General features: G+C 41.9%; 1 protein-coding gene across 2 annotated transcripts in view; it reads right to left on the bottom strand.

Moving 5' to 3' along the window:
- SPATA6 (spermatogenesis associated 6) overlaps window positions 1–15,547 on the bottom strand; it is a 106,581-nt gene extending 91,034 nt beyond the window's left edge. The window contains exon 1 of one of the 2 annotated variants that reach the window (XM_040978680.1): window positions 15,306–15,547. In XM_040978680.1, the coding sequence (XP_040834614.1) occupies window positions 15,306–15,356 (51 nt within the window). In that variant the 5' untranslated portion in view covers window positions 15,357–15,547. The remainder of the gene's footprint in view (window positions 1–15,305) is intronic. The other variant, XM_040978681.1, reaches the window with a different exon arrangement.
- Between the last annotated feature and the right edge of the window lie 1,876 nt (window positions 15,548–17,423).

Below are 17,423 nucleotides of genomic sequence, written 5' to 3'. Positions count from 1 at the left end.
AATAAATAAGTAAATCTTTCAAATGAATAAATAAATCTTTTTACAAAAAAAAAAGTGTAAGACTCCTGAGGGGTAGCAGTTGGCCTATCAGTTAAGAAACCCACATTCCACACTTGGAGCCTGGCTCAGTCCCTGATGCTGATTCTTGCTTCCAGGTTTCTGCTAATGTGGACTAGAAGGAAACAGTGACAGCTCATAACAGCTGGGTTCCTGCCACCACACAGAAGACCTGGATTGAGTTTCTTGTTGCCAGCTTTCAGCCTGGCCCAGACCTGGCTGTTTAAGGAAACTGGGGAAGGAAACCAACGACTGAAGGCTTTTGCTCTCCGCTCCCCCCAATTCCTATAAAATAAATTCAAACATTAGGGCAGGTGATGGGTGTGGGAGTCAAGATGCCGCATCCCGTATCAGACTGCTGAGTCTTGGGTCTGCTTCCAATTCAGCTTTCTAGCAACGTGCACTCTGAGAGGCGGCAGGTGACAGTTCAAGCCAAGCTGAGCTCCTGTCATCCACTGGGGAGACCTAGATCACTTCTTGGCCTCTGGATTCAGCTTAGCCCAGCCCCAGCTATGCTGGATACGTGGAGAGTGAAGTAGTGAATGGAAGATTGAATCACTCATTCTCTAATTCATTCTGCCTTCTAAATTCAAATTAATAATAACATTTAAAAACAAAATGTTCTGTATAGCAAAGTAAAGAATCAAACAGAGTGAAGATAATCTCAGAATGGGAGAAAAACATTTTCAGGCTAGACTTCTGAAAAGGGATTAATAACCAGAATTATAAAGAACCAAACAGCACAAGAACAAATAATTCAAGTATAAAATGTACAAGGGACTGAGTATACATTTCTTCAAAAGAGACAAAAATGAACAACATTTGCATAAAAAAACACTCAACTTTGTTAGTCATCAAGAAAATACAAATCAAAACCATACTGGGGGGTGCATTTTGAATCTTGACTGTTCCACTTCTAATCTGGCTTCCTGCTGGTGTACCTGGGAAAGCAGTGAAAGATGGCCCAAGGCCCTAGCCCCTCCACCCAAGTGAGAACCCCGAGGGAGGCTCCTGGCTCATGGCCTCAGCCTGGTCCATCCCCAGCCACTGCGGTCATTTGGAGAATAAACCAGCAGATGCAAGACCTCTCTCCTCTCTCTGCCCCTTTCTCTCTTTTCCTTTTCCTCTCCCTTTCTCTGCCTCTAAATAAATAAATAATCCTTATCACCTTGTTCACATATCAATGGCTTTTACCAAAAAGAAAACAAGATCCAGTAAGGTTGTGGAAAAAAGGGAGCATTCTTACATTATTGGTGGGAATGCTAATTAGTATTAGTACAGACACTGTGGAAAACAGTATGGAGTGAATACTGTACTTTCCATTAATAGTATATATCCAAAGAAAATGCAGTCCATTTTTGAAGAAACGCCTGCACTTTCAGGTTTACTGCAGCATTATTCTGAAAGGCTTACAAGCAGAAATAACCTAATTCTCCACCAAGTGAGTAAAGAAAATACGATACATATACATAGTGGAATACTACTCAGCCATAAAAAGGAATGAAACTGTGTCATTTGTGACAACACAGAGGTCATTACATTGGCTAAATAAGTCAAGCACGAAGAGAAAAGAACCTCATGATCTCCTTTACATACAAAATCTAAAAGAAGCAAAAACTGACGTAGAAGTTCAAAGTAGAATGGTGGGTTTCAGACACCAAGAGTTACAATAAGGAAGAACGGAAGAGAAGCTAGTGGCTTTGCAGGTACTAAACTAAGAGTTTCCAGTGTTGTACTGCACAGTAGGGTGACTACAAATAATAATATACCATAAACACTTTTAACGATTTATTTTTTCTTTTTAAATATTTATTTATTTTTATTAGAAAGTCAGATATACACAGAGGAGAGACAGAGATAAAGATTTTCCATCTGATGATTCACTCCCCAAGTGACCACAACAGCCGGAGCTGAGCTAATCTAAAGCCAGGAGCCAGGAACCTCCTTCAGGTCTCCCACATGGGTGCAGGGTCCCAAGGCCCTGGACTGTCCTCGACTGCTTTCCCAGGCCACAAGCAGGGAGCTGGATGGGAAGCGGGGCTGCTGAGATACAAACTGATGCCCATATAAGATCCTGGAGCATTCAAGGCAAGGACTTCATCCTCTAGGCTACCACACTGGGCCCTATTTTTCATTTAAAGGTAGATTTCTAGAAAGAGAAGGAGGGACAGAAAGAGAGAGAGAGAGAGAGAGACCTTCTATCCACTGGTTCACTGGCCACAACAGCCAGAGAAAGGCCAGTCCAAAGCTAGGAATTTGGAGCTTATTCTAGGTATCCCTCCTGAGTGCAGGGGCACGTGGACTTGGGGTCATCCTCCACCACATTCCCAGGGACATTAGTAGGGAACTGGATCAGAAATGAAGCAGCCAGGACTCGAACTGGTGCCCATATGGGATGTTGGCATTGCAGACAGAGGCTTAACCTACTACATCATGGCACTGGTTCTTATAAATTTTTTTTAACTAGAAGGATTTGAAATGTCTTCAGCAAAAATATATATATATATATATTTATATGGTATATATATATATGGCATATATATATATATATACACCATAAACTGAACACTGCATAATGTATCAAAATATCACATGGTTTTCCATAAATATGCATAATTGTTTATATAAAAGCTAAAATTTAATTTTTAAAATGACTGTTTTCTGTGCCATCTCTTTCAACTCCATCTCTCTTACTCTGTTTGACAGGTGCCCTAATATTTTGCCAACTGATCACCAAAATCAAGGTCTTCAACAAATTTCACTCAGTACATCAGTTTTGTTTCCTCTCTGCCTCATTAATCCAAGCTGTCTTAGAGTCTCTCTAAATCCATGCTGCTATATGTTAGCTATTATCCTATTATACTTGTAACTACAGTTACAGATAGGCTATAAAACATATAATGGATTTTGAAGACTTCATACAAAAAAACAAAAATATTAATAAATTATATAATTTATACAAATACACCTATATTTAAAATATATTGACGAATAAAATGTTAATTTAATCTCCTAGAAAGTTTTTAATGAAGCTACTAGAATGTCTAAAAATGACATCCTTAGCTCAAATATGAGGGTCATATTACCTTGAAAAAGGGCCATTCTAACTGCCGTTAGTGAAATTTGCTGCCTCTTTTACAAAGTACAAGAAGGCACAACATTTTTCAACTACAATTTTACAACTGTTTCTATGCTTTAAAATAATGCCCGGTCCTTTCCAGAAATAAAACAGGAAGATAGCTCTTAAAAGCAGATAACACAAACAGCACATAACTAACAAGTTGGCTGACTAGAGGCACGTTGGCAAGCTATGGCATATTCTTAAAAATCCAGAAAGTCATACACACGCACAGGGCTGGTTTATGCCCAGAGATTATCTGACATAACCCTAATCTCTAATTTTTGCTTGACCATAAAGGTTAGAGTTGGAATTGAGTTGAGGCAGAGTTATAAACTGCCACAATCTAGAAGGTATGCTCCAATATGTACACAGAGATCTTCAGGCAAGAAATGAGATCTATGGGCACAAGTCATATAAGAAAATGCACATCCAGTCATTAACAAACAAAACACTGAGCAAAGATTTCATAGGCATCCGAAGGACACAGACTACAGAAATAGTTTACAAACGTACCTGAACAACTGAAAGCAACACACTTCAAAGAGTGAGAGAAAACTAATTTACAGGGTGTGATATTATGTTATCGAAAATGTCCAGGTTTTTTTTTATTTTTTTATTTTTATTACAAAGTCAGATATACAGAGAGGAGGAGAGACAGAGAGGAAGATCTTCCATCCCATGATTCACTCCCCAAGTGAGCTGCAACAGCTGGTGCTGTGCTGATCAGAAGCCAGGATCCAGGAACTTCTTCCGGGTCTCCCACACGGGTGCAGGATCCCAAAGCTTTGGGCCGTCCTTGACTGCTTTCCTGGGCCACAAGCAGGGAGCTGGATGGGAAGTGGAACTGCCGGAATTAGAACCGGCGCCCATATGGGATTCTGGCGCATTCAAGGCAAGGATTTTAGCCGCTAGGCCATGCCGCCGGGCCCAAAAATGTCCAGTTTTCAACAAAACTTATGGCATGCAAATAAACAAGAAAGATGATCTACATCCAGGGAAAAAAATAACCAATGGTAATAGCTATGGATAAAACCTAAAAGTTAAGCCCACCAAAGACTTAAAATCTATTCTAGGTTGACAATCCCAAACCAAAACTCCAAAACCCAAAAGCTCTAAAACTACATTTGCTAAAAACTATATCTTCCAACTTTGGTTTCCATATTTTCAGATTAAGGATGCTCAACTGATAAATCTATGCAAATATAAAGAGTGTTAGGAAGTTCAAGGAAATACACATTATCATTCAATTCCATTTATCCACAGACTTTTTGAGGTGCCCTCATATTCCCCAAGGAATTCCAAAACCTGGAACATTCCTTGTTTCAATGATAAAGAATCTCAATCAGTTTAAATATGTGTAAAGAACTGAAAGAAATCTTTTCTAAAGATCTAAAGTAACATATGGCAATGTCGTTTCTTTAAATGAGACAATCAATAAAATGAAATTACATACTTTTTAAAAAAGAACAAAATAGGAATTCTAGAATTGAAAATTATCTAAGTTAAATTTAAAAATCACTAGAGAAGTTTCAAAAGCTGATATAAGTTGCTAGAAAAAAGAATAAGTGAATCTCAATATACATAAATTAAGATTATCCTGTCTAAGGAATAGAAAGAAAATAGAAGAAAATGAGTATTTCAGAGACCTGAGAAACATCAAAAATCGCAGCAAAATAGGTAGGATGGGATTCCCAGCAGGAAATGAAAAGGTTAAGATAATTTCCAAAAATAACGAATGAAGAAAGTCTTAAATTAAAAAAAATCAATACATCAGATAATTTCAAATGCTTTCATGTTATATAATAATCACACATTCAAAAACACCCTCAAAAAGAACTTTCCTGAAACATGCGAGAATTGATTCAGAAGGTACCAGGAGGTCAGTAAGACTAACAACCCACTTTTTAACAGAAATAAAGTGAGGAGCAAGTGCTCAAATCCTGAAAGAAACCAATATCCAAAAAGGGAGAAAAATTAAGAGATTCAACATAGAAAATTCATCACTAATAGAGCTTCCTAATAAAAACACTGAAGAGACTCCTTCAGCTCGAAATTAAAGTATATTAGTAAGTCTGATCCATGTGAAAAAAATAAAGAGAATAAAGGAATGTGTACATTATAAACACACAAAAAAATATTTAAGTGTATTTCCCCTTTCTCTCCTATCTTATTAAGAGATAATTTTACAGCATCACAATTATAAAATAGTACTTTTAGGATATATGTACGAAGATTTAATTTCTATGACAATGACATACAGAAGTGGAAGAGGAACAGAACAAAATAAAAGCCAAAGTTTTGTGTACTAATGAAATTAAATCAGTGTACTCTCAAGATTTTACTCATCTGAAAGGCAGAATTATAAAGCCAGAGATAGATACACAGAAAGAGGAAGAGATAGAAGAGGAGGAAGAATAGAAACAGAGGCAAGGAGGGAGAGAAGGAAAAAGGGAAAGAGGGAGGGAGACACAGAAAGAAAGAAATTTTTTATTTCCTGGTTCACTCTTCAAATGGCCACAATGGTTGCAGCTGGGCCAGACTAAGGCCAGGAGCCAAGAGCTTCATCTGGGTCTCCCACATGGACACAAAGGCCCAAGTACTTGAGCTATCTTCTAATGCTTTTTCAGGTGCATTAGCAGGAAGCTGGATTGGAAGTGGAACAACCAGGACCAATGCCCACATAGGGTGATGATAAGGCAAGCAGTGGCTTAACACACTAACCACAATGCCAGCACTGGAATTAAACTAGTATTAACCATCTCCAATCTATTTTCCTGCTAATGCATCTTAGTAAGTAGTAGATGATGGCAGCGTGCTCTCTCTCTCTCTCTCTCTCTCTCTCTCTCTCTCTCTCTCTCTTCCAAATAAATAACAATGAACAAGCAAAAAAAAAAAAAGAAATATCATAAAAATATGTGCACTTATAGAGTCCCAAAATACATGAAGAAAAAAGCATTCATCCCAATAACATGAACAAACGGCCAATAGGCACATAAAAATATGTTCAAAATCACTAATCATTTGAAAAATACAAATCAAAACCACAATGAGAGATATTTTCACACCCAGGAGAGTGAATACATCAAAAATATGGACAAAAGCAAGTGTTAGGGAAGACACAGAGAAACTGAAAGTCATACATTGCCGAGAGAAATACAAGTATCAAATGGTACAGTCATTATGACAAAAAAAAATTGATAGCTCCTCAAGAAAAATTAAAGTTACCACAACATATAGCAATTCTATTCCAAAATATATTTTCAGGAGCACTAAAATCATAAATCCACACAAAAGGTGTAACAAATGTATTTTCAATATTCATAGCAGCCAGAGAATGGATGCAACCCAAATATCCATCAGCTGCTAAATGGCAAAAAATGGCATATCCACACAGAAAATTATTAAGCCCTACAGGAATAAAGTACTAATATATGCTGGGATTATATAGTACATTTTAAAAAAAAGACACAAATGGACACATATTGCACGATTGCAATTATTTAAAAGCGGCTAGGAAAGGTAAATGCATAGACACAGAAAGTAGATTAGAGGGACCTAGGGCATGATGGGATGGGTCGAATGAGGAGTAACTGCTGATGGGTACAGGGTTTCTTGATGGGGCGATGAAAATTTTCTGCAATTGCAGAGCAGTGCTCATTGCACAACTGTACTAAAATCTACAGAGCTGTATACTTAAAATACATAGATTGTATGATATAGAAATATCAATCTGAAAAAGAGAAACTAAAGGATACAATAAATGGTAGAAAAGATACCCTATGCAATCACTAATAATAAGAAAGTTGGGGTAACTGTCTTAATACATAGGCTATAAATTAGATTTCAGAAAGATAAGCTTTAACAAAGATCATCAAGAAGACCTAAAAAAATGTGCAAGCACTCAATCAAACAGGGCCAAAGGAAACGAAGCAAAAAAAAATACATAAAATTGAATTACAACACACTGTCTTCAAGTAACTTATAAAACAAGCAAGTTCTCATTATAAAATGTAGAGGATGTAAAGAGCAACACTCAGTAACTAGAACTTACTGGCATTTACAAAATAATCCATCCAACGGCAGAAGGATACATGCTGCTTACCAAACACACGGAAATACTCGCCAAAATAGTTGAACTGTGAATAAGAAGGCAAGTATCAGTAAACACAAAAAGTACTAAAATTCTGCAGAGTATTCTGCATCCACATTGGAAATCGGTATCTGGGAAAAATGTCAAAGCATCGAGACACAAAACACAACACAATCTTAAATCCCTCATGGGTCAAAGAAGAAATCATAAAACAAATTGGAAAACACTTTTGATCGCATGAAAAATGAAAAGTCATTCTACAGGACATAACTGAAACGGTTCTGAAAGGTGGATTATAATGATAAGTCTTGAAAATTCCTTTCAATTATTTTCTTCCAGACAGGAATTTGACAAGATTTAAGCTCCAATCATGAGTTTAAAACACAGGAAGTGAGGGAAGTTTCCTGTCAACGTAGAATATCTACGAAACCTGTAAATCTGTCATCAAACATATCTAATGTTGAAGGTGACTGAATGCTTGCCACCTAACATTGCCAAAAGCTCAGCATACTCACAGCCTCCAACATATAAACTTTAGAAAAATGATAAGAAAATCTGTTTAAATTAAGGAAGTAAATAGCCTAAGGACTGAAAAGGTGGGCCAACATTGTGGTCAAGCTACTACTTAATCAGAGCACTGGAGTTGCAGCTGCTGTTTGATCCTGCTTCCTGCTGCTGCGCCTGGAAAAGCAGCCATCACCTCTGAGTTCCTGACATCAGCAGCGGCAAAGTGGTCCTGGGGGAGTGAAGAACTGGTTCCAACAATTCTCTCTGTCACTGTCTCTTCCTGTTAGTCTTTCAAATATGTATGTAAATACATACATATGTAAATTTTTTTAAAAAGTGAAACTAACAGACAATCTCAGAAAATACAGTGAATAAAATTAGAAAAAGGGCCAATAAAAAGGGCCACTGTTGTGCACAGCAGGTTAGGCTGGCACCTGTGATACCAGCATTCTATGTGAGAACCCTGGCTGCTCTACTTCTTATCCCAGCTCCCAGCTAACACACCCAGGAAAGCAGCAGAAGACGGCCTCTTGGGCCCCTGCCACCCACATGAGAGATCTGGATGAAGGTCCTAGCTTCTGGCCCTGTCCTGGCCCAGTCCTGGCCATTACGGTTATTTGAAAATGGACCCATGAGTGGAAGATTTCTTTCATTATCCCTTTTACAACAATTCTGCCTTTCAAATAAACAAATCTTAACAACAACAACAACTCAATAAATAAGAAAGAATATTTTAAAAAGAAGAAAATAGTGAAGAATTCTCACAGAGCAAGATGAAAGGATGTTACCGATAAAGCACTTAAGAAACATGGAAAATAAACAGATAAAACAAATAAATAAAAGCTTTAAAACTGTGGCAACACAACCAAAAGACAGACAAGAGAGCGGATGGCAGAAACAATATTCGAAGATCTGCACTAACACTTAAGCCCAAGCCTTATGTCCCAGAACCAGAGCTCAACTCCTAGTTCTCCCAGCCTCCTCATAACGCAGACCCTGGAAGACGATGGGAAATGCTCAAGCAATCTGGTTCCTGCCACCTGGGTGGCAGACCTGGATTATATCCATGGCTCCCAGCCCAAACTGGCCCAGCACTGACCCCTGCAGACACTTGTTCTCTTCCTTGTCCCTCTCTCCTTCCTTCTCTGTCTCATTGTCTCTTAAAAGCTAATATTTTTCCAGAACTAAAGAGACTTATTAAATTTCAAATGAATAGTCTGAATCATTGCCAAAAAAAAAAATAATAATAATAAATCTAGAGCCTGGCGCAGTAGCCTAGTGCCTGAAGCCCTTGCCTTGCAAGCACCAGGATCCCATATGGGTGCCGTCCATGTCCCGGCTACTCAGCTTCCCATCCAGCTTCCTTCTTGTGGCCTGACAAGGAAAGCGGTGGAGGACAGCCCAAAGCCTTGAGACCCTGCACCTGACAGGAAGACCCGAAGGATGCTCCTGGTTCCTGGCTTCAGATTGGCTCAGCTCTGGCTGTTGCAGCCATTCTGGGAGTGAACCAGCAGATGGAAGATCTTTCTGTCGCTCCTCTCTGTTGAAAACAAACAAACAAAAACACACACAAAAAAAACAAAAACCAAAAAAACTTGCCTTTCCAAGGAAAATAAATAAATCTTTTTAAAAAAACCCATAGTTCTATACATAAGCATACGAAAACAAATAACCACTGTGAAAATGCTAATGTACACTTCGCTAAAAATTAGTACATCATGCAGACAAGAAATTTAATATAGAATTGAAGGCACTTTAGTATAAACATGCTTGATGCGGAAATGATTATAGACAGATTCCTACACCCACCCTTCATTCCAGCACCCTGCTAATGCAGAGCCTGGAAAGCAGCAGGTCAATGGCTCAGGTGCTTGGGCACACAGGCACAACCTGTGCAGGTGACCAGGATTAAGTACTGGGCTTCTGCCTGGTCAAACTTCATTGCAAACAGTTGGGGAGGGAATCAGCAATGGAAGCTCTTTCTTTGTCTCTCTGCCTTTCAAATGAAGTGAAAACAAATAACCATTAACATTTTAAAACTTGGCCAGTTTCATTACTCAGATATTGAGATTTTTACTATTGTATCTCCAGTTTTTCCTTCTATTTCCCCAAATACTGAATAATAAAAGAAGGTAGAGATGAAGCAGTAAATATACTTCATATCAAAGATACGATGTTTCCAATATTTAACATACATGATGGGAAACAAATTGCTTTGGTGCCCTTTAAAAACAAATGACTTGGAATATCATTATTTTAAGAGTTGTATTTTCCTTTCAGTTATATATTTTCTCTCAAGTCGTATAGCTCAATTTGAGCAGCAAAGATGTCATTTTATACATCCAAATCTGTCATGTATACTATGTTTTGTTCTCATATTACCACAGTGTTACAAATATGAGATTAGCAATAATACAAGACAATGAAAAGAACTGATATACAGGGAAGAGGAAAATGGAATGTCAGATTTTCAAAAACAGGAAAGTAGAGATAAAACGTGTAATTTCTAGTTTATTGAAGTAAATTTAGTTTGTTGGAAATAAATTGAATATAACCACAAAGCAGAATTGGACAATAACACAACAATGGATATTGTACGGGAGTACTTCAAAAAGTGGATGGAAAATGAAATCTAAATTTTTTTTGCTACAAAAAATGTTCAAATCCATGCATGGCATTTTCATGCACTTCAATGTATCCTTTCTTCAGAAGGTGGTGAATGCATGGACTTCACATCACCAAAACAAAATGTTCATTCAGTTCCCACAAATGGAAAATATGTATCTGAGGCATGTCTTTCAGAAGCTAATGTCTGAGACCAGCACCTTGGTATAGTAGGATAAGCTTCCAGCTCCCTGCTTATGGCCTGGGAGGGCAGCAGAAGACGGGCCCTTGCACTCATGTGAGAGACCCAGAAGAAGCTCCTAGCTCCCAGTTTCAGACTGGCTCAGCTCTGGATATTGCAACCATTTGGGGAATAAATGACAGATCTCTCTCTTTCGCTTTCTCTCCCACTCTTTTTCTCTGTTTCTCCCTCTCTCTGTAACTCTGCCTTTCAATTAAAAAAAGGGGTTTTTTAATTTATTTTTATTTTTTTAAAGATTTATTTTATTTTTATTGGAAAGGCGGATATACAGAGAGGAGAGACAGAGAGGAAGATCTTCCGGCCGATGATTCACTCCCTAAGTGAGCACAATGGCCGATGCTATGCCGATCCGAAGCCAGGAGCCTCTTCTGGGTCTCCCACGCTGGTGCAGGGTCCCAAAGCTTTGGGCCGTCCTCGACTGCCTTCCCAGGCCACAGGCAGGGAGCTGGATGGGAAGTGGAGCTGCCGGGATTAGAACTGTCGACCATATGGGATCCCGGGCGTGCAAGGTGAGGACCTTAACCACTGCGCCATTACGCAGGGACCAAAAGTTTTTTTTTTTTTTTTAAAAAAAAAGCTAATATCCATTTTAAAAAGAATGGATGTTTATAGAAACTTTATTCATGATAACCACAACCCAACATAATCAAAATACCCATCAATAAGTAAATGGATAACACAAAACTATGAAACTCTGCATAGCAAAGGAAATAACACAGCAAAAACCTACAGGATGAGAGAAAATGTTTAGAAATCATATTTCTAATAAATGCTCAATATTCAAAACATGTAAAGAGTAAAACAACTCAATAACAAGAAAACAAAAAGTTTGACTGCAAAGGGGCACTGCTTGCAAAGCCCGTGTCCCCTATCAGTAGTCCAGTTCCAGTCCCAGCTACTTCCTTCTGCTCCAGCAGCAGGTGGTAATTCGAGGACTTGAGTTTCTGCCATTCAAGTGGGAGACCCAGGAGTACCTCACTCCTCACTTGGGCAGGTCCAGTCCCAGATGATGCGGTCACTGAGAAATGAACCAGCAGATGAAGATCTTGTTCTGTGTCCCTCTCTCTGTCACTCTGCCTTTCAAATAAATAAATAAATAATGCTGGCAAGAATGTGGAAATAAGAGAATCCTTGTACATTGTTGATAGAAATATAAATTACTTCAGCCATTATGGAAAACAGAATGGAAGTTCTCCAGACATAATAAAATTATCAAATGATCCAGAAAAGCACTTCTGGCTATCTACCCACAGGGAACGAAATCAGTAGGTCAGACAACTGCACTGTTAGGCTCACACTAGCTTTATTCACCATAGCTGATATATACAATCCCCCTCAGTGTCGATTAACAGATAATGAACCTTTACAACGCGGTTTCTGTAAACCAAGCCAGTCTTCAGGACCTATGGACTACGCATCAACTCATTTAAGTAACTGAAGATCGAAAATTCTGACACAGAACTAACATCTTGCCTAAATATGTCAGAAACAGTGTAAATACTATGTACATAGTATTGACATTATATTAGGTAGTGTATGTAATCTAGAAGAGATTTGAAGTATATAAGAACATGATATGTGTGGTTTATATGGAAATACTACACCATTTCCTGTGAGGAACTCAACTCTTCACATTCTGACATCAACAGGGGTGGTGCTGCTCAATCCCCCATGGACACCGCAGGAAAATACTCAGCCTTTTGAGAGAAGGAAATCCTGTCATTTGCAGTAACAGCCAGGAACTTGGAAGATAGCAGCTACAGTGAAATAAGCCAGGCAAAAGAAGGCACACGACGTCATCCCACTTCTATGCAGAATCTAAAACACGTTCCCCGGGCCTGAGGGATGATCTGGTGGAGGGGGTGAAAGGAGTGGGGAGGTATGGAGAGATGTTCGTTAAACAGTAAGAAATTTTGATTCGGATGAATTCTGGAGAATAGTTAGTAATACATTTGAATATTGCTAAAGCAATAGATTTGAAATATTCTCACCACGTAAAAATGTCTGAAGTAAGGGACATGTTAGTCTGACTTGAAAATCCCACAATGGATACATACCTCAAACATAATTTTGTACATCATAGACATATACAGTATTCATGATCAATTTAAAAAGAGAACAAGGGGCTGGCATTGTGGCATAGTGGACAAGGCCAGTACACATTCCATACAGCAGCTGGCTCAGCTCCTAGCTGCTCCCTGCCAAAGAGCTACGACGAGCCATAGAAGACAGATCAGGTGTTTAAAACCCTGCTACCCACGTGGGAAACTTGGAGAAAACTCTAAGGGAATGCCATAGGAATGTGAAAAATAACTGCTCATTAAAACAAAATGCAAAAGTTCTGACAATCAAATGACCCAACTGCACAATGCAAACGTTGGATCCTATGTAAAAAAAGCAAATCAGGAAAGTCAGCTTTGACACAGATGGCAAAATTTGAATATGAACTTGAAACTTAAAAATGATCATTTATCTTAGGTGTGATAAAAGTTGTAATTTGGCAGAACAATATCCTTTTTAGCAAGATGCATGCTGAATTATTTAGGGGGAGTAATTAGGATGCCAATTTACTTTCAAAATTTCAGCCAAAAATACTTTACACATAAGCATTCAAAAACAAACAAAGCCAATTAGTGTTCATACTTCAGGGAATAACAACTACTTACTGAACGGTTCTTCCTAGTACTCTGTTTTGGAAAAGTTTCATTTTAAAAGCTGGTTGGGTGGAAGAGGGAGGGAAAGTTGGAAGGAAAGAGATGCCAGTTCTCATCAGAGGCAGAGTGTTCCCGAGTCATATAAAACATACAAAAAGACACCAAGGTGTATAGAACATGCTACCTGTTGTGTAAGAGGTGTGTGTGATGGAGAGAAAAGGGTGTGTGTGACGGAGAGAAAAATATATGTTCATATCACAACCAATGAAAACAGCTGACCATAGCAAATGAACATAGGTGGAATCGCTTTGAGGGAATTGCCTTGAGGCAAAAGTTCTCCACGAACATCGCTGTACTCAGTTGGAACTTTATAGCCTGTGAATGTGAACCAATAAATTGAAAAGCAGCAGAAAATGGAAAAGAGAATATTTTAAATACCCATGATCACACAACTCCTCTGTCCAACCAACACCAGGGTAGTCAAGCTTATTTAATTATTTGTACTACTGTTGACTGGGGTCTCTCCGCACCTTGGGGTGAATCTATTCCTGAACAGCTATGAAATACACCACGGGGCCATGCTAAGTCTTGAGTTTCTTAACCAGCAAATGGGATGAAATCACACTGTTTATAAAACTTCGTGGGACTGTAAAGTTCTGTGACTCAAATGTTGGAGGGGGCGTGGAGCGTGGAGTTTCTTGGGTTTTGATGAAGAACAAAGCTCTATTATACAGTCAACCCCCTTTCCGCAGTCAACCACTCTTGTGGAGCAAGCCCTAGGGAAATATAAGCAGGGCCCCCACTGCTCCGCGCAGCAAATCAGTGAGAACCACATGACTTCCTTCTTGGCGAGTTTGCGTTGGCAACAGAGGCCAGCGAGCGGAGAACAGCGGGTCTGCAGGCCACCGCCCCTCGCCGGGCTGCTGGACCTCACTGGTCAGCCGAGGAAGCCAGTAAGCCAGTCCGGAGGCTGCGCTCGCGAGTTTCGCCAATCCCCCGGAGCCCAGCAGCTTGGGAAGTTACGCGGATTGTTTGGCTAAACAATTCTTAAATTGGGACACCGTTTTTCCAGAGCAGCCGAATTCCTGCAAGTTCAAGCTGAAGGGTCCTCCAGCCGCGGCCTCCCACTCGGCCCCACCCACAACTCCTCTAAGACCCAATAAAGAAAGACTTCCCCGAAGGCTGCAGCCAGTGAAGATCACTCAGTCTTGGAGAAGAGGAAAGCCGTGCGCCGAGCCTTCCGACCGGGGCTGTGCGGGGGAAGCAGAAGGCGCGCCCCACAGGAGTTGGAGTTCCAGACTGCCAACAGGTCGGCGCGCCCGCACCGCTAAAACGGGCTGAGAAAGCGCGGGGACGAGGCCACGGGCAGTTCCAAGGGCCTCGGAAGGGCTAGGGCGAGACGGGCCTGGAGGGCGAGAGCGTTCTCAGGCCCCAAGGCTGGTGTGAGGATGTCCGCCACAGTTCCTGAGGGAAGAGGGCTCATGTCTGGAGAAGAAGGGGTTCCTTCTAGAAACCCGAGGGGCCTTTATGGGGTGACTGGAAGGGTGACCGAAGGCGCCAGAAATGGCTTCCAAAGGGCTGCAAGTTTTTCTTGGGAGGCCCTGAGCTGAGGTGGCTAGGAGCAAGGGGCAGGGACGGTGGCGTGAGGAAGACAGAGATGAAGGCCGGCGGTTCGGAAGGTGCACAGGAGGTCGCAGGAGGGCAGGTCCTCCCCAGGCAGTCCTGTCCCCAGAGAATCCCCATTCCAACTCACTCATGGCTTAAAGGACGAGGGGTACGGTAGGGAAGCACCCCAGCTGGAAGTGGGACGGAGGCGGGGAGAGCTGGGGTGGAGAGTCCAGACCTCGGCGAGGCTGGAGGTGGCTGGAGGGGGACTCCGAGGTCACACGGGGTCTCAGCCCCCTCCATCCCTCAGAGGAGGCGGCTTCCAGGTGACTCGGGACTCTGTGAGGTGACTCGCAGGAAGGCGTCCTGGAGTCCACTCGGGGCGGGAGCGCGACCCATACTCACAGAGCGTATCTCCAGCGCCAGCGCGCATTGCAGCGCCTTCACCTTCGGCATCTGCGCGGTGTGGGGCGGCGGGGAGGGACCCCGGCCACGGGCCCGAGCGAGGCGGGAAGACGCGGGGCGGGGACGGGGAGGAGACGAGGTGGCGGCGGCGGTGGCAGCTGTGGCCCCCAGGCCGGGGCCCGCGGTCCAGCCTGGGTCCCGCCCGAGTAGCAGCTGAGCGCCGGGCGCGGACTCGTTGTCATAGCACCCAGGAGGGGCGGGGCCGGAAAGGGGCCGGGGACACGCCCCCGACGGCCAGCTGCTGGGCAGGGCGGGGCGGGGCTTCCGAGAGGCCGGGTGGGCGGGGCAGCTCCTCTGTGACGTCAGATTGGAGGTGTGCACCGGCTGGAGGCTGCAGAGTAAGTGGGGCGCTGCTCAGGCCAGGCCCAAACACTCAGAAACGCCGAGTTCCAACGCGGTGGTGGCATTTTGGGTCAGTGTTGTCCCTCTGTGGTCAGACTGAGGGTATAGAGTAAGTGGGGGAATACTCAGGCCAGGCCACAGGACTCATGAGCCCCGAGTTCCAAAGTGATGGTGACACTTTGGGTCAGTGTTGTCCCCCTGTGGTCTCAGTGTCCTCAACTTCAAAAAAATAAAAATTACTGCTTATAGTTCTGTTTGCAAAGCCACAGCAGTGGTTAAAGTACCACTCGGGACTTGGCACCCCAGACAGGAGTGCAGTTTCCTGTTAATGTGTGCTCTGGCTCAGGGACTGGGGTCCCTGACGCTTCGATGGAATTAACTCCTTGTTCAAGTCTTTGCCTTTGTACACAGTCTTGACTGTTGCCAGCAATTACGGAGTGAACAGACAGATGGAAGAGCTCATGCTCTCTCTTGCTGCTTATGGCCTGGGAAAACAACAGAGAATGGCCCAAGGCCTTGTGCCCCTGCACCCGTATGGGTGGCCCGCAGTAAGCTCCTGGCTCTTGGCTTGTGACCAACCCGTCTCTAGCCATTGAAACCATTCAGGAAGTGAGCCAGCAGATGCAAGATCTCATCTTTCCTCTCTGTAAATCTACCTTTTAAGTAAAAATAAATAAATCTTAAAAAGAAATGTGTTGCAGTAAAAGTAGAATGGCTGGGAAATTCGTTTTTTCATATGTGAGAACTTAGTAGGTACTCTATATTGTCTTCCAAAGCAGTTATAACAATTCAGCTTCTGCAGGGAAAGCATTCCTCCGTTTTGGCTTTCTGCATCCTTGCTAACATCGCTGTTGTATGGGTTTTTAATTTGTGTATATCTGTAGCCCAGATACCTAACTGTATTTTGATTCCTCATTTCTGATTAACATCGATGTTAAACACCTTGGGTTGGCTGCATTACTTTTTCTGCTTCTCTCTTCCTAGCAGTTCTCTTGCCCAGCTTTCTCTCTCCCCCTCCACACCCCCTCAACTTATTATCATTATCATTATTGTTATTATTATTATTTAATGTTTGTAGCTTGACATTTTTTAGAATACATTTATTTTTTTATCTTGGTTACATAACTGCAAAGGATGTACCAATTAAGGTGGAGACCATGTGGATGACCAGTTAGTGTGGAAAGGGTTGAAGAATGCGGGAAAGTGGATGAGATAACTGTTTCCAATCTTTTTTCTTCCTGTGTCTGAGGAAAGCAGGGAGAGAAGAGGAGAGGGCCGCTTCCAGCAGCCTAAATGCATCAGTACCTGGAGATGGGGGACAGCCATCCAATGTCATCCCAGGGTCCCTGATGTGGAGCAGGTTTCCACTGTTATGAGATGCTGTTGATTTCATTGCTCCAAGGTCGAGGAAATCCTTCCAAGGTCCATTGGCTGACATGTGTCCACCGTAGACTCTCCACTCCTCCAGATACTCTCTGTTAAACTTTGGCTGGGAGAGTTGTCTGTGATATGAGACATCCTATTCAGGCCTCAGTGAACTTGGCTGTCATGTCTTCTGTTGGCATCTGAGCATGCTGTCCACTGCACAGGCTTCAACAACCAAAGAGACCCAGTTCTGACACATGACTCCAGAGACCTCGTATCCTGGTTGGAGATCTGAACCCAGTGGTCTAGTTGGGGAAAGACCCTCTCAATTTACATACATATTCTACCCAC

The sequence above is a fragment of the Ochotona curzoniae genome, unplaced genomic scaffold, assembly GCF_017591425.1.
Source record: "Ochotona curzoniae isolate NIBS_2020 unplaced genomic scaffold, NIBS_Ocur_1.0 contig_291, whole genome shotgun sequence".
Lineage (NCBI taxonomy): Eukaryota > Metazoa > Chordata > Mammalia > Lagomorpha > Ochotonidae > Ochotona > Ochotona curzoniae.
The sequence above is the reverse complement of the archived record's forward strand: the minus strand, read 5'-3'. Positions and strand labels throughout refer to the sequence as shown.